Raw genomic sequence first — 20,451 nt, forward strand, 5'->3', positions numbered from 1 at the left:
ATTTATAATTTTAAATTTGATTTAAAAATCATTCTGCACACTGTACCTGCTAAAGTGGCGTTGGACGGACATGCATCTTCTGCTTTTAATTTAAAATTTCTCATTAACTTCCAGCATCTCCTCTTTCGCTCCTTGGGATTAAACTTGGCATTGGCTGATCCTCCTGAAAATGATCGCCTTCAGATATTAAATGAAGCTTGGAAGGTTATAACAAAGCTGAAGAACCCACAGGTGAGTTATTGTCTGTTCTGTTTCACTGTTGATTCTGTGTTTAGGACAAAATTGTAGTTAATTGTTCAGTAAGCATATGCTTAGTGGGACATGATTTACCTTTTCTAGATAAACACGTGGTCCCAGCTTTCCTGAGCTCTACTTTAGCATAACTTAATTCTACATAAGCAACTTTTGGAGTTTTTCATTAATTCATTTTTCATTAATTAATCTTTAGGTCTGCATGAATCATATCTCAGGAGTTGTTTTTTGAAGTGTAATGTTTGCAAGTGTATTTCTTGTAACCTCCTGTAAATATGGCTGATCGTAAAACATGTATTTCTAGGATTATATCAACTGTGCTGAAGTGTGGGTGGAGTATACGTGCAGACATTTTACGGTACGTGAAAATTACTTTGTCTCCTTTGAAGGTTTTCTGACACAGGCTAAGTGGCTATATTAGCAGTTTAGCTAAAGTTCCTGGCTTAACTAGAGCTCTGTAGAAAGCTGATGCTTTGACAAATGCAAATAAATTATCCAACTGGTTTTCAGTGACTTGTCTTATGTGCTGATTTGATTACTGTATTTTGTAACCTCATTTTTCGCCACACAGAAGCGAGAGGTCAATACAGTTCTGGCTGATGTTATCAAACACATGACACCTGATCGAGCATTTGAAGATGCTTATCCACAGGTAAAGAATTTATTTTGCCACATCTGTAAAATCTGATGTGCATTTTCTCAGATCAAATTAATTTTTAAATGTTACTGATGTCTCTTACTGCAAAATTATTTTTAAAGACTGGCTGTAATTTGGGAAGCCTTTTGAAACTGTAATGCTGTGATTTGTTCCTTTTTTTCCCTGCACATCAATTTTTCAGTTCAGAGAAATGCTAAACCAGAATGATTTATACATTTCAAAGTCGTGATAGTTAACTCCTACATTAACAGTGGTGTTCTGCTGAAGAAAATTAGCAATCATGGAGGGCTGTTTAAACAGAAGTAAACCGTAAAATAATCCATCTCTTCTTGGCATTGTTAAAGCTTCTGTGAATTACTGTGTCCAGTTCTTGAGACTGCATGCCAGGTGAGATATGGATTAGTTGAAGAGGTTCTAGAAGAAGGTTTTTGTGGTTACTTGAAAGGTAGGTGAAGTGCCTACAAAAAAAGACTAAACAAACTGGTTTCAGGTTGTTTTTTTTGTTTGTTTCTTTAATTGTGGTTACTTAGCCTAGAGACTTGGACGACATGCAGACTATAAATCAGAAAAATCTGCTTAACTACAAAAAGTAAAGAACAGACGAAGATGGGCAGGCTGTTCAGCTTCTGTTCATATGAGTTCTGAAGAGCATGTTGGCAAAACATCTGTTAGGGACAGCTTAGCTGTAGTTGATCCTGCTTTGGGAAAAGAAATTACATCAATGAATTCTTGAAGTGTCTTCCATCCCAGTTTTCTATGAATAACTAGGGAAGACTAATCTGTGGTATAGATAGTCTTATTATGTATTACAATCATTTCCCCTTTCTTTCTTTTCCCTTTTTTTTTTTTACCTTTAGCTGCAGTCAGTTATTCAGAAGGTTATTACCTATATCTATGACTTCTCTCTGCTTTTTTCAGTGGTAAGTGATACTCTGTTTAATAAATGTTTAAGAACTATTTTGCACTGTTTCTGCAAGAGAGTTTACCTGACCTGGATATTTAGATTGTTTGCAAGCTCACATATTGAGAGGACTTTTCATCAAGTAGGTAAGTGCAAAAACATTTTGGAAGCTCTCTGCTGCTTACTACTTAAATATTCATTATTCCAATTCTCTATACTTTGCTTTTTCTTTAGGCTGTTAGGTTTTCTAAATTTGTTTGTTATTATGGCAGAAGTGACAATCAGTGGAAGATAAGATACCATTTACGTGTGTAAGTGTTTGTGTAATTGCTGATTGCTGTTTCTGTGTTACGATATATACCTTACATGCTTTGTCATAGGGCCTAAGTTTGGCATTGAAACAAAGTGAAACTTGGAGAGCTCAGAGACTGTCTGTGAGGTAGAGGAACAAAGACAGGGGTGTTGGCGTACTGAAACCAGTTCAAGAGTAGAATGCGAGACTGACTCTGTGGAATTGGAGTCAAGTCTTGTTCATAAATTGCTCAGATATTTCTGAAAAACTTACCCTTGCTATATTCCTGAGATGATGCAGAAACTAACTTTTTCAGTATCTTAACAATTTAAACTCTTCTTTTTGAAGAAAATTTGAATGTCTTGGACCTTCATAAGTTGCCCTGGATATATGCAAAATGGTTGCTGGTGTGTGGCCTGTTTTCACTGTTTTTGATATCCTACCTTTTGTTCCCATAGGTGTCTGAATTTGTCATGATCTTAAGCTGTTTCAAGCTTATGATTGCTTTTAAAAAATTGGCAACAGTTGATTCAAACAGTTCTGTGTTTTGTGTTTTATTCTGGATCTCTGCAATAAATAAATTGATGCACCTTTCAGCCATTGGTGCTTTTCTGTTTGTTCTACTCTTTTATGCTTCAAGATGAATTACTGTCTTCAAAAAAGATTAAAATAATAAACCAGCTATGATTATAAAGCTTACCCAAAATATTTGTTGTTTTTGTGTGTTGTTTGTAAAATACCTAATTTTACATTTTAATGTATTTGTACTTTCAGGAGAAATTCTTGCCATTTCTGGATATGTTCCAGAAGGAAAGTGTGAGAGTGGAGGTTTGCAAGTGCATTATGGAATCTTTTATCAAGTAAGTGGAGAATACTGAGTTTAAATGCATTCTGGAGGGCCTGGGGAATGTACTGAAAGGCTGCTAGGGAAGATGAGTCAGTATATGGGCCACTTAGTTTGTGAAGGTGTTCCAGGGTATGGGAGAGAAATGAAAATGTGTCAGTTTTGTTACCATGTTGATTGACTGTTTAACTGTTCACAAAGAAAGCTGAAATTAAAGTAGTCATATCGATGCTGACTTGCTGTGGATTAATAGAATAGTTGTTCTCTGAGCTTTTCTAAATTCATGTTGCCATAGTTGGTTTATGAAGTTTATTTCGTATTCCAGCTGATGTGTCAGCACCATGTAAGGGAGGAGGAGAGACTGTCTTTTGTTACAAGCTCCATTATGTAGAAAAATGAGTATTTCCACAGTTGAAAATGAATTTAAAAGATGAGGCTTCATCTTCAAATACTGTAGAAGTCAAACAGTCCTTTTCTTATCAAATAATTAAAAGGTTACTTGATTTTTTTTTTTCTTTTTCACCTTCCCTTCAGGCATTTAAATACACTGCTAAGCCCCCTGTCAAGCCTTCTCTTCTCTAGGTTAGGCAGTCCCAGCTCTCTTGGGAGCTGCTCTCTATGAGAGATGCTGCCGCCCCTTAATCATCTTAGTGGTGCTCCACTGCACACGTGCCTCTGTACCTAAACATGACGTTTATCCTTCTTGTCTGTCCATCAGTAGCTGAGAAACTCTATTACTTCTTGGTTGGTCTAGGATTGCTTTGTTTTGATGTTTTGTTTTGACAGCAGGATTTTTCATCCCTTTTTCTAAAACATTTTATAGGCATCAAACAAAGGATCCTGTTATACTCAATGCTCTTCTGCACATCTGCAAGACGATGCATGATTCTGTGAAGTAAGATTAACTTTGCTTATACTAATAACTATCATTTATACAAAGTTTGCCTGCTTGGTGTACAGTTTCACATTTCTGAGGCTGTTTGTTTCATGGTGGATTAAGACATGAATCCAATTAGTGATGAGGGAACAGCTGTGCCATGAAGTGGCAGCACATACCATTTGCTCTTTAATTAATACTTTATTTTGAACACTGAAGCAGAATTTTAAAAGGAAAGTAGCAATGGTTTTGTTGAGTTTTCTAGTGAAGCAGAGACACTAAACAATTCAATCTTTAAAAAATATTTTTGAGAGTGAAACCAATATAGACTTTGAGTTATAGTGAATAATAAACCATTTTTGAGTTTTAAGTGATTATGTAGCTTTTAAAGTACAGATTGCCGTACTCAGTTATACCTTTATTTAGGATGCTTTTTTTAGTCCTTACAAAGGAATGTGAAATCTTTAAAAGGACAACTGGAAAATCTCTAGGAACTTGAGCAGAGGAAGCTAGAACTGAGAAGATGCTCTTGAACCATCTGTGGTTTTTCCCCTAAATCCTCCTCTGTTTTCCCCTTGACTCTTGAGTGCTGAGGTGGTTAAGGTGCCCTGTTGCACCCTCACTGTTTGAGTAGCAGTTGTGCAATGGGGAAAGCCGTTGCGGTTTGTAGGTAACCTGCACACACTAAAATCCGTGTCTGATTGAAAATAGAGCCAGAATCACAATGCTGCAAATTTTAGATCTTGAGAGCAAAAATCTCCTTTTTGCTTCTTGTTTGGGTTGAGTAGAATTGTAAGGGCAGGATTTCTTTTGGAACTCTGAGCCCAGAGCCTCTTAGTATGGCAGTTGCTGTAAAGGAACTTGTAACTTTCTCAGCCTCAATGTGCCATGAATGCAAGATTTATTGCCAATAAAGAAGTCAGAATTGGCATGTAATTCAAATTTATACCAGCTAGAGTGCTTTATTTTGGGTTAGAAAACCTTATTTGGCTGTATGTTGTACTAAAAGCCACTTCAACATTTAAATAGAACAGTATATTGAAGCTAAAACAGCTTATTAAAAAAATAAGCATTTTATGGGAATCTATATTTGGTGCTTCCTCTGATGTTTTGCCAAAACAATTTGATAGTTTACTGGGGTCCTTAAAATCCCTTAAACCAGCAGTTATTTTAGCTGAGGTAAGATGGCATACATTGTTAGCTTGGTTCTATTGTGTCATCTCTTATTGGCAAATCACCATAAATTCTGAATATCTTAAAGTAACTCCTGCATCTGTTTTTACCTCCTGGTTCAGGAAACTCCCAACCCATTGTATAGGACTCGCTGACCCCTGTAACAGCTGTTGGAGGATAACAGCCTTTAGTCTGGTAGGGGTCTAATTCAGAGTTGAACTGGAAACCTATAACTGACCCGGAGATCTCATTACAAGTCTAGTGAGCCTTTCAGAACCCATCAGTTGACTCTTTTGATTGACAGTGCACTAATGAGCTAATCATGCTGAGATTTTCTTTCTCCCTTTACTGAATTTGTATAATAAAACTACTGTTCTCTTCGCATGTGGTGTCTGAGCTAGGAAATTGGTAACTGATATACTAAAGGTCAAAGCCGGAGACAAATATATAATAATAAAAGGATTAAATTGTATTAGTTAATTGTAATTTAATTTTTTGTTCAGGTTTCACTTACTGGATTTTCATGTGATGTAAATTTGTTTCAAGTCAGATTTGGACACTTACTATAGAATAGGTATCTGTGATACATATAGAATAAGTATCTTGAAAATAAACTTTTTACGTATCAGTTTAGTTCAGTTCTTACTAAAACATCGCAAAGACAGCACTGTAACAAAGTGATGTTAATTATTTTTAAAATTATATGGCAGGGTTAGTTAAAAAAAAACAAAACAAACCAACAAAAACAAACAGCAAGACAAACAAACAACAAAAAACCCCACCAAACACAAAAAACCCAAGCCAATAAACTAATGTTGTTTCTAAAAGAAATACAGTAACTATTGCACATACTATTTAAAGTGTATTTTAAAAACTTTTCCCCTTAAATAGGACAACTTTCTTCAAAGAATAGATTTACTAATTTCTTTAGGTTTTTGTAATCCCTTCCTACTCAAATTCTCATGTTGTAATACAAGACTGAAGCTATTTGCTTGCTGCAGTAAAGAACATTAGCTTAGCTTCTGTCTCCTCATGCCAAAATCTGTATATACTCATAGCAATCTTTGGTTTTGTATTTTTTTTTAATTGAGAATTTAGTTCATGTTTGACTTGGTGATATTCCTATTAAAATTAGTTTTATTGCTTTATAACTGAAATTACAAGCTTACTGGTCTTAGCATGCAGTAAATATTTTATATGGACATAACATATACATTTATGTGTATAATTTGAACCTTTACAGATAAATAAGCACCATTATAAAATTTACCCTATACATTTTCTTTTATAGTGCATTAACACTTGAGGATGAGAAAAGAATGTTAGCAGCTTTGATAAATGGATTCATAAAAATGGTGAGTGACAATTGCGTGCAACTGTTGGGGTGTACCTTATAGCTCGAGTTTTCATGAGGTCCCCATGAGAAACGGGTGCCTGTGTAGCTGAAGCAGAGCCGCTGTGTCTGACTTGCTTCAGACTGTTGAAACTGTATTTTAGTGACAAAAGTTTGCATGTGTTGAAAGACGTATCATGTAGTGTTGAAGCTGACATGGTGCAATATGAGAGTTTAGAGTGTAGATGTATTTTATTTAATATTTTCTGCTAGTTTTTTTAAATCTCATGTAAAACATAGTAAGCATATGAAAGTTAAACAGTAATTAAAGTCTTACCTATTATAGAATCAGAAAGGTCACCAATTTATGTGAATGAAGTTCCGCTACCCAGCCCTAAATGGGACCAAGACTAGCTTTAAAAAAACATAAAATAAATATAAGTTGTATGTTATTCTTATCTCTGTTCATCTTAACTTATAAATAAGATAATTTGTATCGTTAAACTAGTAGTCCCACAAAAACTCCAGTTCTTTTGTTTTGAAATTAATTTTTAATAGTTTCCTCCCTCTTATCCCAGTAAAATCTTTTGTTCTTGTCTGTTGTGTTTGAGATCTCAGGTTGGTTTAGGACATTCTCTCAAGGTTTTTTTTTCTTTTTTATTCTCTACCCAGGTACTCTCAATGCTTGGCTTTTCTTTCACATAGAGCTGACAGGCTTTGTCTCTGCTTGTCCTCTTTGTTCTTTGTTGCAGTTCTGTGAATTAATCTCTAGACGGTTGCTTCCTCTTCAGCTATAATGATTTGCTATTTAATGCCTTTAATATAATTTTGCTTTATTAAGCTTTATATGTCGTATAGTGTTATATAATTTCTTTTAGGAGGATTTCCCACGTTGAGTAATATTTGATGTGGGTTTATACTCTTGATATAGAGGGGGGAAAAAATCCCGTAGCAATAAAATGACTAGTTATAAATTTTAAACCAAAACACATTAAGATGTGGAGGGAAAAGCAGTCTTAACAGTCATCCTTACAGTCTGGCTTTTTTGTGGAAAATTTTATATTTTTAGAGAAGTTTTCTTGGGACTAGGACTGAAGAACCAGCATTTGCACAAATAGGGGAAAAGCAAAGACAGTCTGTAATGTAAGAAGCAATCCTTCATATTCTGGTGCATTTTCTTTGATCTTTCACTGTATAGGTTAAATGCAATTTTCATTTTAATTCTGTAAAAACTTATTTCGCATGTGGCTTGAGAAATAATAAATAATGCAACCTTTACTTCTGTTAGAAAAAAAATTCCATTTGAATATATAAATGTAAACTGCCTGCAGACTTTCTCTTGCTGGGCTCTTAACTGACAGCTGAGACACTCCAGCTGACAGCACTTGGTTTTTAAAATCTGGAGGGTTGGAGTAGGATGTGTTCTTACACAAGGGTTGTTTTTGACTTTTCTGCCAGCATGCAAGGTTGTAGGCTTTTGCCTTACTGTGTATTTATTAACCAAACTGAAGGGAAATCTGCTTTTCTTACTGGCATATTTAGTTAGGAAAATGCTAATTTCTCTTGGAGGCCCTTTAGCAGCCAGAAATTAGAGGAATCTGAATACAGATTAATGGCTCTATTTCTATTTTTATGGTTTTTTTTTTTGTTGGTTTTGTTTTGTTTTGCTTTATGTATGAACTATACCAAGCCTTTGCCCCTGTTCAGTAGAGAATCAAGAGTTCTGCAAGTTTTGAAAAAACTGCTCAAATGTAGGAGTTATATTTTGTTCTCTTGGTAGGTACTTGATCGGTGAAGTAGAAGATCGTGTGGAATATGGAGAAAAAGCTCCCAGCAAAACTTTCAGGTTTCCCTGAAGGTTAAATGTTGGAAAGTTGGCTAGTTAAAAGTAGAGAGATTCTCTAGGTCCTGTTTTGATGTTATCGGTGGGATTTTGTTCTTACCAATATATGGGGATTTTGACTTTTTAATACCTGTGGTTTATCTGCATGCAGTTTTATATTTCTTAAAGTTAATGGTCTACAGTAGTAAAATCTAGGGTGTTTGGTTATTTTTTTTTTGTCTTTTATAGGTTTCATTTGGCCGTGACTTTGAGCAACAGCTGAGTTTCTATGTTGAAGCTAGGTCAGTGTTTTGCAATCTGGAGCCCGTTCTTGTCCAGTTGATTCATGTAAGCTACAGTTTATCAACATTATCTTAAGTGGGGATATATTTGCAATTCTCCCATTCCCTGCCCAGATTACTGGTCTATGTCAAAATAAGTCTGAAGTCTTTTTATCAGGTGTGTTTAAAATAGACTTTGATTTCATCTCTCATCACTCCAAACTCTCTGAAGTTCTTGCTTGATAGGCATGCATGGTATCATTGCAACAAAGAAAACTGTCTATCTTGCAAGAGATTTCATGTCTAATAAAGTAAGTGGCACTTCCATGCATTCAGAATTTGGGTTCTCTCTTCTATAATCCTCCATCTAGGAGAGATTAGACTGTGTCTGGCTGAAGATATAGTCAGAGTGCTCCTGTGATTGGGAAGGTTAATCTTTTCTGTATGTCACATGTCATGTGAGCGTTAGCGGCATCTGATTCCTTTGCAACATTGAATCTTCTCTTAAATCCTTTTATTACATTGGTTTTTTGATAAGTGTGTCAGCTAGAAATCATTATTTTTATGCCAGGAAGAAAGTGATGACAGCAGTATAGCTGGGAAGCAAGGGATGATCGAGCGCCTTGGAAAAATCAACAAGTCTATCTTCACAAACCTTCAGAATCATCTTTGCTTTAAGGAACAGTCACTAAAATTCTCCAAGTAAAAGCTAAATAGTACAGTGAGGGCATACCATGGTGGGGTCCCTTCTGGCAGTTTCTATTCTCTAAATGCATGCAGTAAAACATGTAGTTTGTTACTTGCTGCTGACCTAATAAATCTGTGCATTTGTTTTAAAGATGTGTTTTGGTTTTTATGTGTAGTCTGTAAACCAACTAGCAATGGCAACAAGAAAGGTGATGAAAGGAAATCATTCCAGGAAGACTGCTGCGTTTGTCAGGGTAGGTCTGACTTTTGAGCCTGCCTTCTTTGCAGAGAATACTATTTGCTGCCACCTAAGTTTATAATTTTTGCAAAAATAGTATGTTAGTATTTTTGATGCTGTTTGTAGTCTCATTTTCTCTTGTTACTGTTGATCTTTACTCTCTAAAGCCAAATGCTGCTGTTTAAGAAAAAAAAGACCCAAAGCATAGCAGCTTTATGTTAAAAAGAGCAGCAAGATTGACTCCCTTTCCAACGGAAGGTTCATTGGAGAGCTCTTTGTTTGAATTCTAGAAAGCTGAGCTTTTCAAATTATAATGGAAATAAAATTCTTAATTTCTATGTAACTCAATCACAGAAAGAATGGGAAATAGAGGGAAAAGAATATATTTAAACCTCTGTTTCATAATACCAATGTTAATATGCTGAAATCAGTATTTGAATTTCAAATGAAGTGCTCCTTTCAGCTTTAGTGCCTCTGAATCTCTATGTATATGATCAGATGAGCTTTGAATTATGCACAGGATATGCAAGTTGTTTGTGTTCCCCCTTCTAACCTGAAATATAGCAACTAAGATGTCTTCATCTTCATGTGTTGTGAAGGTGTGTGCATATGCTGCCGTTAATAAATGGATTTTCGTTCATGGCACCTGTGCTTAGGTCCTGAACAAAGGATAGCCTAGTGTAGGCCACCTTCTGTATGCCTGGTAGCCACTCGCTCCATTGAGGTGTTTGGGCTGTTCCAGTAGGTCTAAAGCTGCAGTGTGCTGTGCTAGACCTGCTTCCTCTCAGATACACAGAATGCCTCTGCTTTGGCCAGTTTGACAGATGGACTGTCCCTAAGGACCAGCAGTCTGCTTCTCTAGGTAGATTTTGGTCTTGAGCTGCAAGCTGGCTATTTGAGGAGAGAGGAACACTTTGAGCTAGAGTCATAGAGTAAGTTTTGAACTAATCTACTAATAATTAAAATAATAATAATATTTGAGAAATTTGAAGTTTCTGATTTTGGACTTCCCATTATATTTGCTTTTTATTGAAAGTCTTTCCCAAAACAGATTTACAGATTTTTATTCCTAATCATGTTTAAAAATCAGTAATGATTGCTGTAACTCTGAGGTAGAAATTTTCTTCAGTTTCGTTTTTTATTTGCTATAGGCTTGTGTTGCCTTCTGCTTCATTACAATTCCATCTCTGAGCAGTATCTTCACACGTCTCAATCTGTATCTACACTCTGGACAGGTTGCTCTGGCAAATCAGTGCCTTTCACAAGGTAAGGCATGAATTTGTGTACTTAAAAGTTCTCTCTTTCAGAAATATTTCTACCTGTGAATAATAACTTGGCTGAAATCATAGTCATATACATGTACTTATATGCAATTAAAACACAGCCCTGTTTCAAGCACTGTTCCAGTGACAATTTATATTAAAGCAACTCTTCAATTCTAACACTAATCCTGTGATCTAAATAACCAGGACAGCTGGCTCTAGTTGACATAGTCATGGCTATAAGGTAGCTTGTCCTAAATTACTTAAAAATTATGGAAAGCACGGAATGTTTTTCTCCTGCATAATTATGCAAGCAGTCTAATCACAAATGATGTGCTTTCTTGTAACTGTGGGAGAAGAAACTAGTTAATCTGTGTAGTAGTTCACAGGCTACAATTTCAACCAGAAATCAGCTATCAAAGCACATGTGTGATAAACAGTTAAGAGAATGTGCCACTGTATCAGAGTGAAACAATGGAGTAATACCAGATAATATGGAGAATGAAAAATATATTTGCTTTTTTTTTTGACCTGACTTACTGATTGAACCAGGGCCTCAGTGCAGTTTTTAGCCATCCTATAAGCTCAGTCTTAAGTAATTGGAAATTCTGACAAACAAGTGATTTGGTGAAAAAAAATCGAGCTACTCTGGCATCAGAATGAGCATTGTCTGTATCAGTATTTAATTCTGTATCACGATTTAATTAATTAAATCTCATTCCTGTTCATATCACAAATGGAAGACTGTTCATATCACAAAAGTCTTCTCATACTTTTAACTGTTTGCAGAATCTTTCTTTTCCTGTTTAAAGTGATGTCGTTCTACCTTATTTAATACTGACTTTAAATGTCTGCTTTCCAATGGTAAATGCTTTTCCTTTACATGTGTTCAGTGTAGTCGCAAGAGTAATAAATTGAATTACCTTGCAGCGGCTTTTGTTGTGGCTGTTAATTCTTTGTTTCAGCTCTGTGCTTCTTTATGAGAGCTTGTTTTTCAAACTCTGCATTCACCAGTAAGTTCCAGCTGCACAACCAAGCTAATTTAGAATGCTGATTGAGACCTTTTAGTACAGGGTGACTGTTGTATTTCTTTGTTTCGAATCTGATGCTGCCCGTATAGCAAAGCAGAGGGATTTAGAGTAAAGCTGGCTGTTGTGTCCAAGTATGTTGTGCAAATAAAAGATCTGCAAAGTCTGTTGTTGTGCAATTAGTATTGTGCAGTTTCTCTGTAGATAACAGTTTGCCAAAAATGGACTCGCTTTTTCTTGGTGTTTTGTTTAAAATTGACCAGCTTACCTTATCCTCTCTATCGATTTTTGTTATTGTTGCAGTACATCTCTTGCTGAAAGCAAATCCAAAGCAATTTTTCTGTAATATTCGATCTTTGAGGACTATGCCCTGCCCACGTTGGGACCAACTCTGTGATTTAATAATCTTTAATAATCTAATCTAATCTGTTTTTCCACTATTTTTGTGATGTGAGTCTTCTCTGAGTGGGACTGCTGGGCTCCAACAATTATCCAGATTTTTCAGTGTGTGAGTTTATGAATATGCACAGCTGTTGTTTGACAAGTGAACACAGTGCGCTCACTGTAACAATGAATAGGATCCCTATTCTGAAAGCTTTGAAGGTAGCAGGTATATGCAAAGCATTATGAACTCAATCTCTAAAATGCATATTTATTAACCGCTCCCTACTGAATTTTAGACCCACAAGCTAGGGAGAGGAGCATTTGGTCCATCCTGGCTCTTGTTGAAATGAAGCATGTGCAATATAGGTGTTCAGTAACTCACTTCATTTACCAGTGTTTTATTGTTACATACTTCTTTGTTTCCTTAGAAAAGCTATTTTGGGCATAATTTGTATTCAGGGATTTTGCACTTGCATGTGTAATTTAGCATGTGTTAACCAGCTAGGCAACAGTGACACCGGTCTTGGGACAGTTTTTGTGAACTGTCTTTGCATATTCTCATGTATTGTAGTCAGATAACATGTCCTTGAAAGTTACATTTAACACAGTTTAATCTGGATCTCAACTGAATGCATTTCATGCATATAAGAAGTACTGATTAATTCATAACAGCGAATTTAAATCCAGTCAGTTAGCTGAGTTAACTGATGCCAATTAGACACTGATCTACTAAAACCGATGCAGCGTGAAGTTTTAAGAGTGTGCAGCTAATGATAGCGTTAGGCTAGGAAGTTAAATTGTGTCATGCGTGTAACCTTTATGTTATGCTGATTGGAATTAGCTTAATGAGTTTAAAATTGGGAAGAGAGAGAAAACTGAAAGGTAATGTACCTGATCTGATAGCTCAGTTAGTAGCGAGAATGCATGCATGCAATTAATGCAGTTTCTCTTTAAAGATTCCAGTTGTTGTTTTTAGTGAGTTAAATTCTTGGGTTTTTTTAAATTCTAAGCTCTTACAAGGAGTCTACCTATTTCAGTGAGTGGAGTTTTCACTAAAACCTATAACAAAATCGAATTTCACAAGGTAGACTTATGTTTGCAATAGGAAGATTGCCAATATATCTAACTTGAAAAAAGGGTAAAATTATCTCTTGAGGCAGATAAAGGGAATTTTAAAGATTGCTTTTTTACAGAGAGGATCTGTGGGTCATAAACAGTAAATAAAGTTTGCCAATCTGAGGATTGCACTAATAAACTACCAACAACTGGAGAGCCACAGCTCATCTGCTTATAACTAGAGTTTGGGTTTTGTGGTGTTCCCAGTCTCAAGGGGCAGCAGCAATACCAGACAATCAGTCCTGGTGTCTCACAGTTTCAATTTCCTCTGTCAAATCAGAGCCCTCCCTGCTGACATTTGCCACACTGTTAATCAAAGCAACTGTGTGGTGCTTGTTTGAACTCACCCAAATTCTTCAGTATTAGAAAACTGTAATAGTAATTTTTCTTGAAATATATTTTCTTTAATACAGTTAAATGATGTCAGAAATGTGAATTTATAGACTCACGAAAAGTCTAATATTAATACACTGGTACATGGATGTCCAGATATGCTTCTCAACGTGTATTAAACATGACTAGTGTCTCTTTTGTCTTCAGCTCCCAAGAGGTGCTTTAAATAAAACCAATCTGTAATTAAGTTAAAAACGCTTTAGGTGATTTTGTCCCGGATGCATAGTTTGTACCGTGGAGAGCCGATGAAGAGCTTACCTCAAAAAGGAGGATCCTAGATTTTACAAATGTGTTCATTTTTTTTAACTGAGCCACAGAACACCACATGCTGCCAACATAGAATAATAAATTCTCATCAGTCATGCTTTCTGTCATAGGGCGTGCTTGGACTAAATTGAGATTAAATGCGTGCTCCGTTGTGTCACTCTTCTGAATTTTTGAGGTAGAGGTATTATTTAAATTGCACATATTTCCTCCCTATGGAAATGCTGCTTTTGCCTGTCAAAGAACAGACAGCATGATTTTTCAATTGTTGGCCACAGCATTCAGCAGGTCCGTAGAGATGACGTAACTTTCTGGTAATGTGTGCTGAGCGGCACTTTTATTTTAAAGGTTGTGAAATCCTTGCCTCGCTTCAGAAGTAACATGCTGAGTGAATAACGTAATTCAACTGATTCTGTGTGACTAATTTCACTGGAATATTGTCGAACATAAAACTTTTTAAAAATGGAGAGTTTTTGTCCCCCAGATCAACTGACACAGACCTCTATTTTGTTTGGCAAGTACAGAGTTTAATTCTGAAGCATTCATTGCTTAATGTACATATAAATATTTGTTCTGTTCTTCAAATGTAGCTGAAATGGTTTCACTGCAAAAGTAGTTTCTTAGTCTGCTTCAGAAAATGTTACTTTTCCATGAATATTGTCTCAATATGACAAGCTTCAGCCACGCTCTGGAGAAAGGATACTATAGAATATCTAATAAGTAATTTTTAATTATAGTCTAATAATGTTTTAGTGTAATTTCTCAGTAGCATTAGATAACAATTTTTAGTATGCCCTCCTAATCTCCTAAAATCATTATAGATCTGAAGAATATAAACAGAATATAGATAGAGAGAATTTGAGGTAAAGAATTTAGTGCGATAAGAACCTGAAGAGGTTTTCTCAGTTACAGATTTTGGGACTTCTTCTCTGGTGAGATCAGTATATGGCGTCTCTGTTATCTTTTAAAATACTGTTTTCCTTGATGGCAGCAAAGTAGCTTTGGGAGAAACTGATGAGATACTGTTTTCCTTACTAATACTAGATGGTGCTTTATTTAAAAAAAGAAAAATGACTTGTACTGTTACCTGGGATTTCCACAGCTGGAAACTTCTCCCATTCATTGAGCTTTTTACTTGTACCTCTCTTTATTGCAGCCAATAACTTCTCCATATGACTTAGAGAGATGACGTCTCTGTCCCTGTAAGCTGGTCAGACTAGCATTGCATAGCAGTTTGTCACTTCTTCAAGTCTGCCTAGCTCATGACCTGTTTTTGAAAGTGTCTGGTAGCATCGACCAAAGGAACACACAGGAAACCATGATGTAGAATGATGCTTCCTAGCTTTCAGCCGCAGGCGCTCTAAATACATCCTTCAACAGAGGTCCCATATGGACCATGGTATTTAATAAAATAGATGGACCAATTCTTAGGAATTTAATTCTTTAATAAATTTTTACTTTTTGGCCTTTGCAACTTCATGTGACAGTGAATTTCAGAGTTATGTGCTACTTAGAAATCTGCTACTGAGGGATTTATTTCTGTATGGTTTTTAAATGTTATCTGAGTGTTTCAGTGCATGTAGCTGACCTACTAGTGATACTGTGAAAAATTCAGTCGTTCTTGGTTAATTTTCTTCATGCTACCCATGAGGTGTTGGAATTGATAAGTTCTGTCATTTCTCATAAGAAATAGTTCATGCCGTAACACCTTCTTAATCTTCTTTTTACCCTTTTGGAAGTGGGAAGATCAGGAGTGTATTCCAGGTGTAAATGCACAACAGCTCTAGAAATGATACAATGACACCTCAGTTTTCCATTACTGTCCTAATGATCCTGGTAATTGCTTTGCCTTTTCAACAGCTGTTTAGGATGCAGTTTTCAGGAAACCATCTATAATGAATCCAAAATCTTTCATGAGTGTAAATAGCCTATTTAGAGCTTATCTTTCTATAGTTATAGCAAGGGCTGTTTCTTTCCCTGCATGCCTTACTAATACAAGATTTCATCTGCTGCTTTATTTCTTGGAATCATGCGATGCATCTGCGATGCTTTGCAGTCTCGTTCCAGACAAGTCTGCAAACTTTGTCACTTCCCGGCTCCTCATAAGGACGCATCTCTCTGCAAAACCGTAACACGTTAGTCATTTGACTTAGTTGAGAACTTCTAAATCCTGTTCTTTTTCTCCTCCACCCCATCCTTTATTAAGGTGTGAATCCTCGGAGGACTTTCCTCCTTATCTTTTGTCAGCTTAGTTGTTTTAAGAGCCTTTTGTATGAGGCACATAGTTAAATGTTTTTTGTTTGGTTTTAATTTTTTTGTTGTTGTTTGTTTTAAATCTAAGTGTTTGCATTGGCCAGTCTCTTTTAAACACAAATCTGCTGGTTCTTTGGAAAAGTTGAGACATCATCTTTTTTCATGTGTCTCCTCATTTGATTTTTAATTTTTTTTCAGCTCATAATAACCAGGATAAACGACAGTATTTAACTACAGCTTTTATTATTTCAAAGTTTGCAGTATTACTAATGGAAGTCTTACTTTACCTCACAGTCTTTGGGCATTACATGGAATTTAGAGAGGCAGGCTGAAATTTGTGGTTGGGCATTTTTTGGGTTTTTTTTGTTGTTGTTGTTGGGTTTTGGGGCTTTTTTTTTTGGTAAGGGAATGACGATAGTGGTAGTGTGTGCTGCATTTACTGATTACAGTTTAAGAATAAAATATCCAGTGTTCTTGCTCATCTCTCTGTGTGACTTTTCCCTTCTGCTTGTGCCTCTGTATGCCTTTGTCTGGAAGTACTAAGGCCTTGCTAACAATCTATAATCAAGCTGTTCCTAAAACTAACACTAGCAAGCTTCATCCACATAATTACCTTTTTATTTGCAGCTAATTCACAGTTTGAATTAGTAAGAAATGGTATGATTTAACACAGCACATTTCAGTTCACCAAGGGGCAACACATTCATTTTCTTACTTCATCTTTGTTACTTCAAGTAATTATCTGTAGTTTCTGGATTGGAAGTGATGTGTAGAGTGTTTTAAGATGGAGAATGTTCAATAGCTCAAGGGAAAAACACATTTCAAAAGTGTGACAAAACTCTCACAGTGACCTCACCAATGTGCGGAGGAGTTCCCAATGTTTGCAACGCTTGGTAGTTAAAACAGCAATGCATTGTTTTGTTTAACAACAGAAAAAAAGAGGCAACAAACCTCACACTTGCTTCCCATTATTTTTTTTGTGCTGGAGTACAAGACTTCATTAGATTTCCAACTTCTGTCAGATGTGGAAATAAATCTTTGGAGTATTAAAATATGCTTGTAGGACACGAAGGTGATGTGGAATGCATATGATCCCTGGTTTTGTCCTTTGGGTGAACTTAGCCTTGTGTACTTGTGACTAAAAATGTCACTAAAAATTTGTGTAGGTGTGTCAAACTCTCTCCCGTTTCTCTTTGAAGGTGGACTTAGGGAGCTTAATTGTTTTCCCATCTCTAATGGTTTTGTTCCTCCTTGGTTTTTTTCCTGCCTGAAATCTTAAATTAGTGCAGTTTAATTTTCTATCATAGATGCAGCAAATACAGCATAAGCTGAATTTTTTAGATGTAGAGAGACTGATACATGGAAATATATGCATAATTAAATCCGTGTATGTATGTACGATCATGAATATTGACAGCAGCGAAACATTCAACACCAATTTCACTTGCTTTTTCGGTAGGAGAGCGTTACTAGAAGTGCTGACTTGGATATCCAAGATTGTCAGTTTTGGTAGCCTGAAGGTCAGCATGTATGCTCGGGGGGAAGATTTATAGGATTATGGTCAACCAAAATGAAGGAGCTGCTGGGAAAGGATAAATTTAGTGAAGCATGAAGTATGTCATGTTCGGAGCACTGCACAAGATACTAGCAGCAGCCTGGGAAGACTTTATCATGATGATTTGTTGTAATGTGCAGGCTGCTCTCCCGTTACCCAGCTTAACAGTGGCTTTAGAAGCAGCATTGTACTGTTGGCAGATGTTTCCGTTTTGGCAGAAAACAGCATCCTTCACCAGAAGAAGCCTTTTTTATCTTTTTTTCTTTTTTAATGAAGAACATAACATTGTTGTGGTTTTTGATGCTTTTTAAGTGGTTCCTTATACCTTTTGGAAGCCAGTAAAAGCAGGTGTATGTTTTTCTCTTTAAACACCTCTACAGTTAATAGCTTTGTAAATTGACTTTTGAAAGACACAGAGAAAGCACTGTTGCATAACCTCATAATTAGTGTAATTCAGAATTAAATGCAAATGCTTATTTATTACTACTTAAGAAAAGAGCTTTTCCGTGACAACGTGTTTAGTGAACTTTTCCTCCAAACATTGAGCATGTGATGCATGTTCTGACACCCCTCTGTAGGTGAAGAGATGGTAGCGTTTGGAGGAAAAGTTCACTAAACAGGTAGTCTCTAATAAAACCTTTGCATTAATGTTAATTTACTTTATTTTTAAGTCATAGAATCATAGAATGGTTTAGGTTGGAAGGGACCTTAAAACTCATCCAGTCCATCCCCTGCCATGGGCAGGGACACCTCCCATTAGACCAGGTTGCCCAAAGCCCCATCCAACCTGGCATTAAACACTTCCAGGGAGGGAGCATTCGCAACTTCCCTGGGCGACCTGTGCCAGTGCCTCACCACCCTCACAGTAAAGAATTTCTTCCTAATAGCTAATCTAAATCTACCCTCTTCCAGTTTAAAATCATTCCCCCTCGTTTTATCGCTACCTGCCCTTGTAAAAAGTCCCTCCCCAGCTTTTGTAGGACCCCTTCAGGAACTGGAAAGGCCACAATAAGGTCTCCCCGGAGCCTTCTCTTCTCCAGACTGAACAGCCCCACCTCTCTCCGTCGGTTTTGTTTCTTATGAAGCACGTATACTTTAGATGAATATGCTTTCAGTGTTCCACCACAAGAACCATATTGTGGCTAGCACAGATTGACTGAACTCATAGCAAAATGAGCATGCTCTCCTTTGCCAGTACTTCTGAATCTGCTAAAGTAAAACATCTATCTCTTTAATAGAAAATGCAGCTAATTGCTGTTATGATTTATGGCTCTGAGACAGCGACAGCACGTGGGGGGTTGCAGGGTGACCTGCAAACACAACTCTGTGGCAGTGGCGAGAGGACAGCAGCCACATGGAGGTGGCAGGGAGGCAGCAGCTGCGTGACTGCTGTGGTTAGGGAGGAAAAAAATGGAAGCACAGCGGGGCTTGCAGCAAGGCAGAGCCGGCTGAGCTTTGTGGTGAGGAGGGGTCTCTCCGCATTCTCAGCAGCAGTCACCCAAACAGGAGCCGGGCACGCTGCTCTTCCAGGCAGGCGTAATGAGGGAGCTCGTGTCTCTGAAGGTGCTCAACCAGATAAGGCAGCTCTCATTCGCAGCAATGACATCAATTGAATCAAATTGCAGTTATTTATAACAAATACAAGAGGTTGTGGTTTTGTGCTGAGGCAAAAGTTTAGAGGAGAATGTTTAGGACTGTGATTGCTGGGAGAACTAACTGTAAATTGAGGTGAGGTACTTTGCAGCTCTTCTCTCTCATTGTGGAGGCTGATTGCTGTGCAGACCACTTCTGCCCTGTCACGAAATAACTTCAGAAGGCAGGAGTACTCCCTGCACAGACATAGGTACTTTGGTATGCAGACTATTTTCTGAGACACATTTTTTTTCAATTGTCTGGTCATATGCTTTGATTATGTGGTGATGTGGGGCATGCACTTTTTTTGTCTGCTGAGACAACTGTGGAAGTGACAGCAATTCATTTACTTGTGCTAGAATGAACATCTGCTGCTGCTTTCCTTCCTCATAAAGCTCGGAGGAAGATTACTTCCTTTGGGTTGGCTGCGTAAACTTGTAAGTTGTTTGCAATAAATAAAAACCCCACATTATTTCACCTCAGAATAAATGTGCAGAGTAAAAGCAAGTATGATGTTTGACTGAAGGGGTCTGCATTCTAAGCAGTGAAAAGTTCAAAGGGCTTGAGCACTTGTGTCCTGAAAAGAAATAGGAGTCAGAAGAATTACAGTTTTCCAAAGCACGTGTTTCTCTGGTATTCCTCATAAGCTTAAATTAGATATCAGTTGGTACTATATTTAGCAAATTTGCTTGGAGTCTCATGTGCTCAAATGAATTTTTCCAGAGCAAGCTGCACTCCTGGAAATGCCCGTGCATGCCTGACAGTGGTATCTCCATCCCAGCTGTGTAACACCTCTTGGCTTTCACCAAGAATTTTCTCTTTCTGTTCACTAAAATTTGATTGCATGACCTTATGACCTCAGTCTCTGTTCCTGTAAAATATGCAGTATTAATTCCAAAGGATGCTTTGAAGTATACGTTAAAGAATGGGATCTGGATTCTTGGATATTTTGAAATGTAGCCAAGAAAGTGCAAAAGAACTTTGCTATCAGAATTTTTTTTGTTAACTCTTAGCATATAGGAGGTCCTCTAGTGTAAGAGGGGAAATATTGTTGGGTTTAGTTTGTGAATATTAACTTATTAAACTGGTGAATAGATGTTCTAGTGGGTTGTGGGGTTTTTTTGGTAGGATGAGAGACATAATAATGAGTTTTGAAAAACCTCTTAATAGCTATTTTGCCATGGCCATAATGATGAATGGTTTCTC

General features: G+C 36.8%; 1 protein-coding gene across 1 annotated transcript in view; it reads left to right on the forward strand.

Moving 5' to 3' along the window:
- Positions 1-114: 114 nt before the first annotated feature.
- LOC104533873 (chromosome unknown open reading frame, human C16orf62) overlaps positions 115-20,451 on the forward strand; it is a gene marked incomplete at its 5' end in the record, with an annotated part of 29,607 nt that continues 9,270 nt past the window's right edge. Inside the window, 10 exons of the mRNA XM_010180285.1 lie at positions 115-231; positions 557-610; positions 824-904; positions 1,768-1,830; positions 2,878-2,963; positions 3,771-3,842; positions 6,289-6,352; positions 8,402-8,500; positions 9,297-9,374; positions 10,510-10,624. Coding sequence (XP_010178587.1) covers positions 115-231; positions 557-610; positions 824-904; positions 1,768-1,830; positions 2,878-2,963; positions 3,771-3,842; positions 6,289-6,352; positions 8,402-8,500; positions 9,297-9,374; positions 10,510-10,624 — 829 coding nt within the window. The remainder of the gene's footprint in view (positions 232-556; positions 611-823; positions 905-1,767; positions 1,831-2,877; positions 2,964-3,770; positions 3,843-6,288; positions 6,353-8,401; positions 8,501-9,296; positions 9,375-10,509; positions 10,625-20,451) is intronic.

Source organism: Mesitornis unicolor, unplaced genomic scaffold (genome assembly GCF_000695765.1).
Source record: "Mesitornis unicolor isolate BGI_N332 unplaced genomic scaffold, ASM69576v1 scaffold48072, whole genome shotgun sequence".
Classification (NCBI taxonomy): domain Eukaryota; kingdom Metazoa; phylum Chordata; class Aves; order Mesitornithiformes; family Mesitornithidae; genus Mesitornis; species Mesitornis unicolor.